Source organism: Callithrix jacchus, chromosome 5 (genome assembly GCF_049354715.1).
Source record: "Callithrix jacchus isolate 240 chromosome 5, calJac240_pri, whole genome shotgun sequence".
NCBI classification, from domain to species: Eukaryota; Metazoa; Chordata; class Mammalia; order Primates; family Cebidae; genus Callithrix; species Callithrix jacchus.
Window position 1 is genome coordinate 10,869,329 of NC_133506.1, and position 14,841 is coordinate 10,884,169.

A 14,841-nucleotide genomic window follows, 5' to 3' on the forward strand; every position below is an offset into this window, starting at 1 on the left:
AAAAACACTGCGTGCTTTAGGGGTTACATAGAAGAAGACAGGTAAAAAACCACCCCTGAGGGAGGTGGATATGTCAGTACTAATTATAGAATAAGGTAGAATGAATCATTAAGTACCGCTTTCAGCTCCATGCACATTCTGTTTGTCCAATGCAAGATGCAATGACTCATACTAAAAATCACCAGCATTCTATATAAAATGTTCTTTTATGTACATTGCCCTTTTAAATCTTCCTGATATCTTTGTGTACTTCTCTATGCCCACTTTACAGAAGAGACTGAGACTCCAAGCAATAAAGTGACTTGCCTGAGGATTCAATACTAACAAGCAGCAAAAGTGGAAAAACATCTAGACAAGAGATACCTAGAGCCTGTGTGCTTTCCACTAAACACGCTATTCTCCCAACTTTTCCCCAACATAAACACTGCATTTGTGGAAGTAAGTGGAACTGGTCAGGTGGATGGAAAGTTTATGATTCAGATTCTTCAGGGCCAAATCCAAAAGACAAACCCAGATTAAGATGAGACAAGCAGCAGAGGCCAAGAACCATGCCATTGTGCCTTGGCCCTTGGCCAGAGGACAAAGATACTGAATTTCAAACAGAACTCTTGGCTCTAGGACTGGCTTAAACACCAGCAAGGGCAAAGCAGCCACATTTGAGCACCTTTTCTCAAAGTTCAGCATAGGATGATTCTGGGGTTTTCAGACAGGTTCCTTCCCTCTCTGCCTAGAATGTTCTACCACCTTCTCTCCTTTCTGGAAAATCCCTGATTAATGCCAGGCGTGGTGGCTCACATCTGTAATCCCAGCACTTTGGGAGGCTGAAGTGGTTTGATCCCCTGAGGTCAGGAGCTCGAGACCAACCTGGACAACATGGTGAAACCCTATCTTAAAAAAAAAAAAAAATCCCTGATTAACACACATGACTCCTCTGAGAAACAATCCTGTGCACTTCCAGGCAGAGTTATCACTTTACTTTATTATTTCCAAATACAATTAAATCTGGCTCTCAGCCTTTACTCTTCAGGATATATGAGTAGTCCACTATCACACATCAAAAGGGCTTCCTTCTCCTTCTTCATATCACCTAAGAATACCAAGCTCAAAGGAAGTCAGAAAACTAGAAAAGAGCCTGCTCTACAGCTCATGGTGATCAGCACATCTGCTGCTTCAGTTGCATGATGTCACTGCTGTTCCAGGTGCAATTAAAGATGCTTTCCCGAGTGGACCCTCCCCACTGATTCTAGGGATGCCAGCACTGTTTTTTTTTTTTTTTTTTAATTAATAAGTGAAGTTTATTTAAAAAGTAGTAGGTGAAGACTCTTTACTTTGAGGTCCATTCCTTCAAGATTACAAGGGTTTCCAGAGAAAAATACTGCAAGGTAATGAGTGGCTGTCTCCACAGGACAATATTCTGCCTTTCTTCCCACTCCCTCCTCTTCTTTTCATTCATTGAAAAGGGGTCTGTGGAATCTCCATTATGTTGTTCCTTGTTCATTGCTACAAGCCTCTGGTCACAATTTCTTCCATTCTCTGCCATTTCATAGATCAGTAACTCTTGAGGAGCAGCTCCGACCCCGGATTCTCCGGATCCTGGAAGCGGCTCCTGACCGACTCTCACACCCGTTGCTGGGCTCCGCCAACTGGAAGCCGATCACAACACTTTCGGTCCGGTCACCTCCCCTTTGCCCCCAGCAATGTTCTTGAAACTACAGTGCTATTCTGGCCTCTATGTGTGACCTGTAGGATCCTCAATTCAGGACACTGCATGCAGACACTACTAAATTACCTGCCTCTCTTCTTTATCTGTGGTTAAATGGTCTTTCTCATTCTTATATTCACTGTGTATTTGAGATTTTCACTTTTTTCCATAATTAGATTAGCTATGAGATTATGATGTTTTTTCAGAAACCAAAAATTTCAGATTTTATTTTTCTTTTACATTCTTCTTTAATTAGAAATGTTTAAACAGAGGCTGAGTGCAGTGGCTAATGCCTGGAATCCTAGCAACTTGGAAGGCTGAGGCAGGTGATCACCTGAGGTCAGGAGTTCAAGACCAGCCTGTTGCTATTAAAAATACATCGCAAAACCCTGTTGCTATTAAAAATACAAAAAGTAGCCAGGCATGGTGGCTCATGTTTGTAATCCCAGCTACTCAGGAGGCTGAGGTATGAGATCGCTTGAACCCAGGGGGCAGAGAGGCTGCAGCGAGTTGAGATCATGCCACTGCACTCCAGCCTGGGTGACAGCGAGACTCTGTCTCAAAAAAAAGAAAGAAAGAAAGAAAGAAAAAATTTAAACAGAACAGATGTTCAATTTTATCAAATGCCTTTTTAGTATCTATGGAGTCATTATAAAAGGCTCCAAGAAAAATTAGCATAGCAATTTCACTAATAGATTTCCAGCTATTGAACTGAATCTAGAACCCTTAATAAACCCTACTTCATAGAGTATTATTTTAACATGACACTAGGTTCTATCTGCTAATATTTAACTTAAAATACAGGTATCAATATTCATAAGACTGGTCTGTAGTTTTCATTTTCTTTTGTTTCTTTTTATTGAGTTTTGATACTATAGCTAATTTCTCTTTTTTGTCCAGATCCAGTGCTGTCTGATTATTTTTTTCTTTAGGTAATTTCATTACAAGTTTGCAAGATGTTCTTTTTCCATGCTGTCTGGTTTGATTTAGCTCATCACTATATTAAAATGTTTTAAGGGTAAGATCTGGACTTTTATTTTATTGTATTTATTTTTTTAGACAGAGTCTTGCTCTGTCACCCAGACTGGAGGCGTGATCTGGGCTCACTGAAACTTCTGTCTCTTGGGTTCAAGTGATTTTCCTGCCTCAGTTTCCCAAGTAGCTAGGGTTACAGGCATGTGTCACCACACCTGGCCAATTTTTGTATTTTTAGTAAAGACTGGGTTTCACCATGTTGGCCAGGCTGGTCTTGAACTCCTGACCTCAGGTGATCCACCTGCCTTTGCCTCCCAAAGTGCTGGGATTATAAGGCGTGAACCATTGCACCCAGCCGGATCTGAACTTTTAAAGAGCTCCAAAGTTGTATCTGAAGGTTTTTGGAGAATTCACCTATGAAATGTGTTCCTGGTAATTTCTCTGCATTTTTAAAATCAGTTATTTTAGATTTTCTATCTATCCTATGGCCCATTTTAATTAACCTTTAACCAAATGTATTTGCACTGAACTGATGCAATTACTTTCTTATGATTCTTAACCTCTTTGTTCCTGTCGTTGCTCTCCTTTTTCTTTTGACATTGCTGCTTTCTCCCTTTTTTTCTCTTGTTAGATTAGTTTACTAGTCAGGTTATTGCTTACTATAAGGTCTGATCTAACAAGAAAAAAAAGGGAGAGCTCAGCTTTCAGTCTGTTCTATGAATGTCAGCTGAGCTTTGAATCTGTTCTATGAATGTCATCTCAGGACCCACACATAAAGCAGCAACTACCTGGGAAGAGTTCTCCTCATGGCAGGAGTTTAACAGGGCAAGAAAAATTATGAAAGAACCCTGAAGGCCTCTGGTCAGACAGGTCATATTATGACCATTCACCTTCCATATGACCAGGGCCAACATTAGTGTAACAGGAAAGAATACCCACTGTCAACTACAGCAGGGGCATGAAGGGAAGAAGAAGAGTTGGGAAAAAATAATATAACCTACCAAAATTAGGCTGATGGTTTCTCTTCATTAGTCTCAGGTTCAAAGTACCAGCGCTAGGCTTACTTATGAGTTCTACCCCATTCCTATGTTCTACTTCATTATTTTCTGCTTTCCATGCAATACATTCTTTCCTTATTCTTTTCCCCTAACTTCTTCGCGTGGCTACTTACTTTTAATTAAAAATTTCTTATAAGTACTGCTTTAGCTGTTTTTCAAATACTCTGATATGTAACATTTTCATGACTTAAATTATTACTGAGGCCAGGCGTGGTGGCTCACGCCAGTAATCCTAGCACTTTGGGAGGCCAAGGCGAGTGGCTCACTTGAGGTCAGGAGTTCGAGACCAGCTTGGCCAATGTGGCAAAACCCCATCTCCAGTAAAAATACAAAATTAGTCAGCCTTGGTAGCATGTGCCTGTAATCCCAGCTACTTGGGAGGCTGAGGCAGAAGAACAGCTTGAACCTTAGAGGTGGAGGTTGCAGTGAACCAAGATCGTGCCACTACACTCCAGCCTGGGCAACAGAGTAAGACTATGTCTCAAAAAACAAAATATTATTGAGTGCTAGTGTTTATGTTGTAACTAATGTACAAACCTTAATGTTCAATTTCCTTAATCTCTGATAATAAAATTAGTGTACTTCTTCCTACTCCCTCCTCCTTCCTCATCCAGCCAACTTTATCTTTTACTGTTCATTTTATACTGTTATTTAATTTATATATTTATTACTTAATTTTTCAGGGTTTTTTTTTTTTTTTTTTTTTTTAAGACACTGTCTTGTTGTTGCCACCTGGGCTTGAGTGCAATGGCTTGATCTCAGCTTACTGCAACCTCCACCTCCTGGGTTCCAGCAATTCTCCTGCCTCAGCCTCCCAAGTAGCTGGGATTACAGATACCCACCACCAAGCCCAGCTATTTCTTTTTATATTTTTAGTAGAGATGGGATTGGCCAGGCTGGTCTCAAACTCCGGACTTCAGGTGATACACCCTCCTCAGCCTCCCAAAGTGCTGAGATTACAGGCGTGAGCCACTGTACCCAGCCAATTTTTCAGGTTTTATATGACATCTTTTGATACTCTACCTCCTGGGTATCAATATGAAGAAAACAATATTCTTACATGAACTCTTATTTCTTCCACCAACTTTTGCCAGTTATGTTATTTATATTAACAAGCTTTTTTTTGAGATGAGGTCTTGCTCTGTTGCACATGCTAAAGTGCAGGGGACTCTCCATATAGGCCAGCCACAGTATCATTTACATTCTATTGTACCACCATAATTCTCTCACATGCTTTTGTTTTAATGTTATAAACAAAAGATCTAATGCCTACTGCCAATCCTTTTGCTTCAGCTTTTCCAGTCATCGTGGGTAGAAGAAATCTGATAGGTTTCTTCAGAAGTCATGAGCACCATATGCCCCAGTACTTCTATGTTCAAAGTGTCTGCTGCCCTTATATTTGAACTATAAAGTTTGGGGCTGGGCACAGAGGCTCACATCTATAATCCCAGCACTTTGAGAGACTGAGGTGGCAGAACTGCTTGAGGCCAGGAGTTCAAGACCACCCTGGGCAACACAGCAAGACCCCATCTCTACAAAAAAAATAAAAAATTAGCCAGGTGTGATAATGCACGCCTGTAGTCCCAGTTACTAAGGAGGCTGAGGTACAAGGATCACTTGAGCTCAGGGGTTCAAGGCTGTGGTGAGCTATGATCACCACTGTACTCCAGTAGTGAACAACAGAGAAAGACCCTGCCTCTAAAAATAAAAATAAATAAAATTTGGGTGTCATATTATTCTTCTTGAGGATTTTATTACAGGTGTGTTGCTTCATTTTTTTTTTTTCTGCCAAGAAGAAACTCAAGGCCACCCTGAATTCTTCTTCTTTACTTGTACCTAGATGCCAAAGCATTTTGTTTTTTTGGGGTGGCTGGAGCTTGGGGGGAAGTCTAGTAACTTTATTAGAATATGTCTCAGCAATATTTTCTGGGGCATGGCATGCCCTTTTCTTTTCTGAGATGGAGTCTTGTTCTGTTGCCCAGGCTGGAGTGTAGGGGCATGATCTTAGCTCATCACAACCTGCACCTCCCAGGTTCAAGCAATTCTCCTGCCTCAGCCTCCTGAGTAGTTAAGATTACAGATGCGTGCCACTGCGCCTGGCTAATTTTTGTATTTTTAGTAGAAAAAGGGTTTCATCATGTTGGCCAAACTGGTCTTGAACTCCTGAAATCAGATGATCTGTCTGTCTCAGACTCCCAAAGTGCCAGAATTATAGGCATCAGCCACTGTGACTGGTCTGCCCTTTTCAATATGCAGATTTTAAACTTTCTGTTCCTTCGAGGAAATATAACTTTCAAAACTGTATCTTTTCCTTTCCTTATTCTTTTATTTTTTCAGTATGTCCACTCAAAGAGCCTAAAACCAATGTCCCCACAGAAGCAAGAAACATACTTAAGGTCCAGATTTTGTCTGTTAAATATTGTTCCTCGATAATTGTACTGAAGCTCCTTGAAGAAATGGCTAACTCTAAGTCATTCCATGACCATGCATATCTACCCATGGCCACAGACAGACACTACTGACCTGCTGAACCAGAATACAGAGTCCTAAAGCTTTAGTTCTGTTTGTTCGCTCTTCATTGCAAATTTCCCCTCACATCCTGATATAGACAGGCCATGTATTTTTGTAGTTTCCTTAGAACACAGACATACCATTTGTTTAAACACTGTCTAGGGCTGTTTTCATGCTACTATGGCATTGTCAAGTAGTTGCCACTGAGACCATAAGGCACACAAAGGCTAAAATATTACTAGAGTTTCACAGAAAAAGTCTGCCATCTTTGCTCTAATCCTTGATTCCTTTAAGTCATAATCTCATCTTTTTATCTTTTCATGCCAGAGAAAGCCTTTTGCATTGTTTTTCTAAAGTCCAGTCCAACAGAAAGAATGCTTTTAGATGAAAACCTAAACCCAGGACCAGGAAGGAGGCCTTGGTTTTGCCTCCAGTGAGGTCACCTCAGGTAGAAGACGGAGCAGTGTCACTGCCAGGTTCCCTTATACCCCCAAGGAATTCAAGAAAGAAATTGCTCTATTTTTGGACTAAAAAAAGCTAAAATATATTTTACATTTCTTCAAATTAAAGATCATTAGCAGGTAACTGAGCTGGATATAATATTAATATTTAAAAGTTACTGTTTGGCTCCTTACTTCTGAAAGCAAACTTTCCAGAGACATAGGATCCATCTTGTTGTAGACATTCCATAGATTCAAACTCACATCCTGCAACTGCAACAGAGGGCAAAAACAATGAAATAATTAGTCAATTATCATTGGAACAATCAGAATTATTTTTTGATGTTCACAAATGACTCTTTTGGTATAAACTAGTGTGAATAGAATAATAAATCAAAGTTTTATAATTATATTAGCACCTATACATATTAATAAATGTTTTCCCATAAAAGGAAACTATATTTTCAGAACCTTTGCTACTAATTATCTTCAATAATGGGTACATATATATTTATATACACACACATGCACACGTAGACTTATATATTGTATATTTTTGCCATTGTTTTAAATAAAATTTTAATCAAAATAATCCATATCCATGGATTTAAAAATCAAATGCCACAAAAGGCTTATAATAAAAAATGTTAATCCCAACTCCAGCCTTTCACAAACCCCAACTAGTCTCACTCCTCATAAGCAAACACTTAGGTGCTCCCTTCAGCAGCACATATACTAAAATTGGAATGATACAGAGAAAATTAACATGGCCCCTGTGCAAAAATGACATGCAAATTTGTGAAGTATTCCACATTTTCAAAGAACATTTTTTTAAAAAAAGCAGCAACCATTGGAATTCATTTAACATCTTCTTTCTGGTATTTACCCCCAATTTTGATATAATATGCTTCTATCACTATTTATCAATTTAGAAATTAAATATTGATTTCTGTCAAAGATGTAGTTCTTCTACACCCATCCCTGTTCCCAAACTGTTTCTTTCTAACTCTTGGACTCAAGCAATCCACCCCTTCTTCAGTCTCCCAAGTGTTGGGATTACATGCGTGAGCCACCATGCCCAGCCCCCAAACTGTTTACACATACATATCCTAACATCGTTTAACATCATAATATGACTTTCTTGGTTTATCAATACAATTTAAACACAATGAATTGTTTTTCTTTTGGTATGCATCCACACATCAGCATTTAGTGGTCCGAAACAGAAAGCAGAAAGACGCAGCAATTTGCCAGGTCAATCTCGCCAATTTTGGGGATCTGCCGTGCACACCAGGTTTGTTCTTAATCCCTGATGAGGATTTTTTTTCTTTGAGACAAGTCTCTCTCTATCCCCCACAGGCTGGAGTGCAGTGGCACAATCTCGGCTCACTGCAACCTCCGCCTCCTGGGTTCAGGTGATTCTTCTGCCTCAGCCCCGAGTAGTTGGGATTACAGGCGCGGACCACCACACCCAATTAATTTTTGTATTTTTAGTAGAGATGGGGTTTCACCATGTTGGTCAGGCTGGTCTCAAATTCCTGACCTCATGATTCGCCCTCTGTGACCTCCCAAAGTGCTGAGATTATAGGCGTGAGCTACCACTCCCGGCCTGCTAAGGATTTTGAGAAGCAGCAGCAGCACCAAAACCAAGGTTTACACTGGATTCAAGGTTATTTTGTTCTAGTTGTTGAATTCCAAACTAGACCCCAATACACTGCAGCAACAACCAAATGAAAGTCCTGTTTAAAACTTCAGTTTTTAAAGGAAAAGCAATTACAGAAAAGTAAAACAATTCAGAGGGATCATTTGTGCTTACGAGTGTCTTTATGTGGTCTTCCTCCAAGTTTAATCACCAAGGACTCTGACAGCTGGTGGGTATGAGTAACCTGGTGACTGTTCTTTTTACCTTATCAAAACCTGAGCTAAAAACAATGCACAGCTGACAAGAGCAGAGGATGGCAGGGCTGAGGACCCAATATTATTTCCAAGGCTGATGGAGAGTGAATAAGTACGGTTCCAAAACTAAACAAGGAAGGTCAGAGACTCTTTACAACCTTACCTGATAGCTTCTGGCCGAAGCAAGGAAATGCCATGGAAGGTGTTGGGTGGTGATGGTGCAAAAAGGAACTTGAGAAGGGAATAAAAAGCAGCACCCTCAATGAAGGTGAAGGAGAGAAGATATGGGGAAAGCCCTAAATTCCTCATCAAAGGCCAATCTCAGACGAAAGCAAAGGGTTACAATCTATGCTTCAGACAAGGGAAGGAGTGAAGGAGCGTGAGGACAGGATAATGGCTTAGAAGGGGCATCAGTCTCCTGAGTAGCGGGGATTACAGGTAGGTACCACCACACCCAGCTAATTTTTGTATTTTTAGTAGAGACGGGGTTTTGCCATGTTGGCCAGGCTGGTCTCGAACTCCTGACCTCAGGTGAGCTGCCTGCCTCAGCCTCCCAATGTGCTGGGATTACAGGTGTGAGCCACCGAGCCTGGCCTCCCACAGTAGAACTTCTTTCAAAATGGGAGTCAATCTTCTCAAACCATGCCACTGCTTTATTAACTAAGTCTGCAGAATATTCTTAAGTCCTTTGTTGACATTTCAACAATGTTCACAGCATCTTCACCAGGAGTAGATTCTATCTCAAGAAACAACTTTCTTTACTCATCCATAAGAAGCAAATCCCCATCCATTAAAGCTTTAAACATGGGATTGCAGCAAGTCAGTCACATCTTCAGGCTCCACTTCTAATTCTGTTGCAGGAATCAGAACACCAGAGAGACTAATGGGTTCAACAGGAGGATTTTATCTAGGTGCACTGGCTTAGTGGATTAGCATCTAAAAAACTGAGCCTTGAACAAAGACAGGGCTTGACTTTTATACATGAAGCACAGCGGCGTGAAAACAGACTTGCAGGTGCAGAACAAAGGCAGTTTATCAAGCAGTGACAGGCATGTAACTCAGGCTTACATATGTCTTTTGCTATGCAGCCTAGCTGTCCGTTATCTAAGTTGCTCAAGGAGCCTTGCACATGCTTATCTTGTGCCCTCCGCTATGGTACCTAGATGGCTCAAGTCCAGGCCTGCTTAGGTATTTCTCATGACTTTTGTTGTGTTGCTTAGATGAGAAACAGAAACTCATAGTTATCAGTTACAGAGAAAAAGAATCCATAAACTCCTAAAACTTACAGAACAGAGTAAAGGATAAGGGCTCAGGAAGTTTGATTACACTAAAGGAAAGAAGGAAGATTTGTTTTTCTGTTCCTATCTCCTGCTTCAATTTTAGTTTTCTTGCTATTTCTACCAAATCTCCAGTGACTCCCTCCATTGAAATCTTGAACCCCTCAAAGTCATTCATGAGAGCTGGAATCCATTTCTTGCAAGCTCCTGTTAATGTTGATATTCTGACATCCTCCTATAAATCATGAATGCTCTTAATGTCATCTAGATTGGTGAATCTTTTCAAAAAGACTTTCAGTTTTTTTTTTTTGCCCAGATCCATCAGAAGAATCATTATCTAAAAAAATTAGCTATTGCCTAACAAAATGTATTTCTTAAATAATAAGCCTTAAAGTTGAAATTACTCCTTGATCCATGGGCTGCAGAATGGATGTTGTGTTAGCAGGCATGAAAACAACATTAAACCTCTTGTACACCTCTATTAGAGCTTCATTGGGTGTCTAGGTACACTGTTAATGAGCAGTAATATTTGAAAGGAATTTTTTTTTCTGAGCAGGTCTCAACAGTGGGCTTAAAATATTCAGTAAGCCATGCTGTAAACAGATGTGCTATCATCCAGGCTTTGGTGATCCATCTAAAGAGCACAGAGTAGATTCAGCACAATCCCTAAGGGCCCTAGGATTTCCAGAATGGTAAATAAGCATTTGCTTCAAATTAAAGTCACCAGCTGCATTGGCCCTCAAGATGGTCAGGCTGTCCTCTAAAGCCAGGCACTTACTTCACCCTATTTATCAAAGTCCCAGAGGCTGGGCACTGTGGATCACACATGTAATCCCAGCACTTTGGGAGGTCAAGGTAGGAAGATCACTTGAGCCTAGGAGTTTAAGGCCAGCCCTGACAACACAGTGAGACCCCATTTCTACAAAAAATAAAAAAGTTCCAGGGCATGGTGGCTCACACCTATAATCCCAGAACTTTGGGAGACTGAGGTGAGTGGATCACCTAAGGATGGGAGTTCGAGACTGGCCTAACATGGAGAAACCCCGTCTCTACTAAAAATACAAAAAAAAAAAAAGTAGCGAGGCATGGTGGTGCATGCCTGTAATCCCAGCTACTTGGGAGCTGAGGCAGAACTGCTTGAACCCGGGAGGTAGAGGTTGCAGTGAGCTGAGATCGTGCCATTGCACTCCAGCCTGGGCAACAAGAGTGAAACTGTCTCAAAAATAAATAAATAATAAAAAAAATTAGCTGGGCACGATGGTGTACCCCTGCAGTCCCAGCTAGTTGGGAGGCTGAGGTGGGAGGATGGCTTTAGTGTGGGAGGATGGCTTGAGTTTGGGAGGTCAAGCCTGCATTGAGCTGTGATCACACCACCGTACTCCAGCCTGGGCAACATGGTGAGACTCTGTTCCAAAAATAAAGAAGAAAAAAAAAAAAAGTCCTAGATGGCATCATCTTCTTATACAAGGCTGTTCTGTCAACACTAACAATCTGTTGTTTAGTGTAGCCACCTTCATCAACTATCTTAAGTAGATCTTCTAAATAACTTGCTGCAGCTTCTGTATCAGTGCTTACTGCTTCATCTTGCACTTTTACGTTATAGAGACAGCTTTTTTCCTTAAACCTCATAAACTAACCTCTGCTAGCTTTAAACTTTTCTTCTGCAGCTTCCTTATCATTCTCAGCCTTCATATTAAAGAGAGTTAGGGCTTTGCTCTGGATTAGGCTTTGGTTTAAGGGAATGTTGTGTTGGTTTGACCTTTTATCCAGACCACTCAAGCTTTCTCCGTATCAGCAATAAGGTTGTTTCACTTTGTTATAGTTTATGTTCCGTGAAGTAGTGCTTTCAGTTTTCTTCAAGAACTTTTCCTTTGCATTTACAACTTAGCTAACTGTTGAGTGCAAGAGGTCTAGCTTTCAGCTTGTCTTGGCTTTCAACATGCCTCCCTCACTAAGCTTAACCATTTCCAGCCTTTGATTTAGAATGAGAGAATTGTGACTCTTCCCTTCACTTGAGCCATTGTCGGGTTATTAATTGGCCTAATTTCAATATTGTTGTGGTCAAGAATAGAGAAGTCAGAGGAGAAAGCAAAAAACAAGAGAACAGCCAGTCAGTGAAGCAGTCAGAACACACAAAACATTTAATAAGTTCATTACCTCATATGGGTGCAGTCTGTGGTGCCCCAAAACAATTCCAGTGGTAACATCAAAGATCACTCATCATGGATTATCATAACAGAAATAACAATAAAAAAGCTTGAAAGATTATGAGAATTACCAAAATGTGACACAGAGACACAAAGTGAGCGCATGCTGTTGGAAAAGTGGAGCCAGCAGGCTTGCTGGATGCAGGCTGCCACAAACCTTCAATTTGTTTAAAAAAAAATTCGATATCTACAAAGTGCAACAAACCAAAGCATAATGAAACAAGATAAGCCTGTATGTGTTTTTCCAGTTTAACTGGTGCAAATAGGCACTGTTCTCAGCCCTGAATACACATCAAGCACCATTCTCAAATCCTTTCAGAAAGGTTTCTCCTGACCTTGAGTAGTTACCACACACGTGACTGCACTGATCTACTCTGCTGAATGCTGACTGCGGAAAGAGGAATCTCTACAGTATTTGGGAGTTTTCTTTGGATGCTTCTTTTCTCTTTAGTACTCTAAATGGTTTGGTTTCCCCAGACTCGCAGCTGCATCTCCTAACTCAGGGAGTGCACTGGGCTCCACCTGGGTACTCTCTTCACGGGGCTCACCTTGATTGGTTCCACCTCTCAGGGATTCAAGATTCCTCACTGCCTGATGCCTAGTTTCTTGAAGACCATTGTTTCATATATTTTGTTTGTGGCTGTGTTTTTGTTTTGGGGTCTTTTGTTAATTGGGGAACCAGTTCTTGTTGTTTTGTTTTTTCTTCCTGGAATCCTTTTTTTTTTTTTTTTTGGCCAACCTTATTGACCAACTTCATGGAAGCTTTTAAAGATACTCTTTCATCTAGGCTGGTCAGGGGTGACTCACACCTGTAATCCCAGCCAAGCCAGGTGGATCACCTGAGGTCAGGAATTTGAGACCAGCCTGATCAACATGGCGAAACCCCATCTCTACTAAAAATACAAAACTAGCCAGCAATGGTGGTACACACCTGTAGTCCCAGCTACTCGGGAGGCTGTGGCAGGAGAATCACTTGAACCCAGGAGGCAGAGGTTGCAGTGAGCCACCTAGGCAACAGGAGTGAAACTCTGTCTCAAAAAAGATACTATTTTACCCTTAATGTTTGAAATGTCACAGACAGAATAAGGTTTTTTTTCCCTCTTCCCATTCATACTTAAGTGATTTAATTTAAAAGTTTTTGTTTCTCTTTATGACTGAAATTTTTTTTTTTTAATTTCCTCCCTTATGGTATCCCTGCCTTCTCTTTCTAGAAATTCTACTTATTGGATATTAGACTTCTTAGATCAGTCTTTTAACATTTAAAGTTAACTTTTTGTTTCTTTCTTTTTTTTTTAAATTTTCAGATGAAGCCTTGCTCTGTCACCCAGGCTGGAGTGCAGTGGCGTGATATCAGCTCACTCTAACCTCCACTTTATGGGTCTGAACGATTCTCCGGCCTCAGCCTCCCGGGTAGCTGGGACTACAGTTGTAGTCCCAAATTTTGTATTTTTAGTAGAGACAGGATGTCACTATGTTGGCCAGGCTGGGCTTGAACTCCTGACCTCAAGTGATCCACCCACCTCGGCCTCCCAAACTGCTGAGATTACAGGTGTGAGCTACCATGCCCGGCCTAAAGTTAACTTTTAAGGTTAAAGTCTTAACTTTTTTCTCATATTTTCTATCCCTGTGATGTTTTTATTCTACCTTTCTAAAGAGCTTCTAACTTTACCTTCCACTCCTCTACTGATTTCATCAATTATGATTTCCTAGAGCTCTTATTTTCCATACATTGTTATTACAACATATACTTGTCCTATGATTGCCAAATCTTATATTTTTCTGAGCATCCAAAAAGATTTTTATGTCTCAAGTTTTCTTTTTTTAATTTAATTGTATTTATTTATTTATTTATATACATATATAAGATGGGGTTTCACCATGATGGCCAGGCTGGTCTTGAACTCCTGACCTCAGGTGATCCACCCACCTCGGCCTCCCAAAGTGCTAGGATTACAGGCGCAAGCCACCACGCCCAGCCTTAAGTTTTCTTCTATGCCTTAAATTATCTTTAGGTCTTAATGAATTGGTCTTTTTTTTTTTTTTTAAACAAACTTGATCTTTTTCTTTTGAGTTTAATAAACTGTCTGGTGATCTTTGGCTTTCTATTCATACTTTGAAATGAGACAATAAAAAGGCTAACTCTGGAAGTTGTACATTCCTGACAGCTGATAAGCAGAGCTTCTATTCCTGGGTCTCCAACCCCTTGTATTCTACATGCCAAAATGTGAACATCTTTACTCGCAGGAAAAAAAAACTACACTAACTAATGAAATCTCTTTGTTTTGTCTTACCTTTTAGTTTCTTTATATAAGTTTTATTTATTTTGAGACAGGGTTGCCCAGGCTGGACTGCAATGGTTCAATCAGCCCACTGCAGCCCGGAACTTCTGGGTTCAAGCTATCCTCCCGCCTCAGCCTTCCAAGTAGCTGGACTGTAGGTACACATCACTGTGCTCAGCTAATTTTACAAAATTTTTTGTTGCCAGGCTGGTCTTGAACCCCTGGCCTCAAATGATCCTCCTGCCTTGGCCTCTTAAAGTGCTAGAGCTGATTACAAGTGTGAGCCACTCACCAGGCCCTTTTCAGTTATTTTTACAGAACCTCCACCCAAACCTGTTCTTTGTTTTTCCTAGGGTGGAGATGGCATCTGCAAAAGCCTGGTTGCCAGTCACTTGAGAGGAGAGTGGTAGAAAGTAGCATATAACAACCTTCAATTAATTCTTTCCTTTCAATATCACCAATTTCCATTTTCTCTTCTCTACTTTATCATCTTCTC

At 40.6% G+C, this 14,841-nt stretch overlaps 1 protein-coding gene and 1 non-coding gene across 5 annotated transcripts in view; one reads left to right on the forward strand and one right to left on the reverse strand.

The window, feature by feature from the left end:
• Positions 1-14,841, reverse strand: part of DNAAF9 (dynein axonemal assembly factor 9) — a 153,494-nt gene that overhangs the window by 103,399 nt on the left and 35,254 nt on the right. For all 4 annotated transcript variants that reach the window (XM_078371253.1, XM_035302789.3, XM_035302788.3 and 1 more), the window contains one exon: positions 6,882-6,959. In XM_078371253.1, the coding sequence (XP_078227379.1) occupies positions 6,882-6,959 (78 nt within the window). The remainder of the gene's footprint in view (positions 1-6,881; positions 6,960-14,841) is intronic.
• LOC118154226 (U6 spliceosomal RNA) lies at positions 7,398-7,504 on the forward strand. Its single transcript, XR_004744118.1, has one exon. It is a non-coding gene; the product is annotated as a U6 spliceosomal RNA (small nuclear RNA).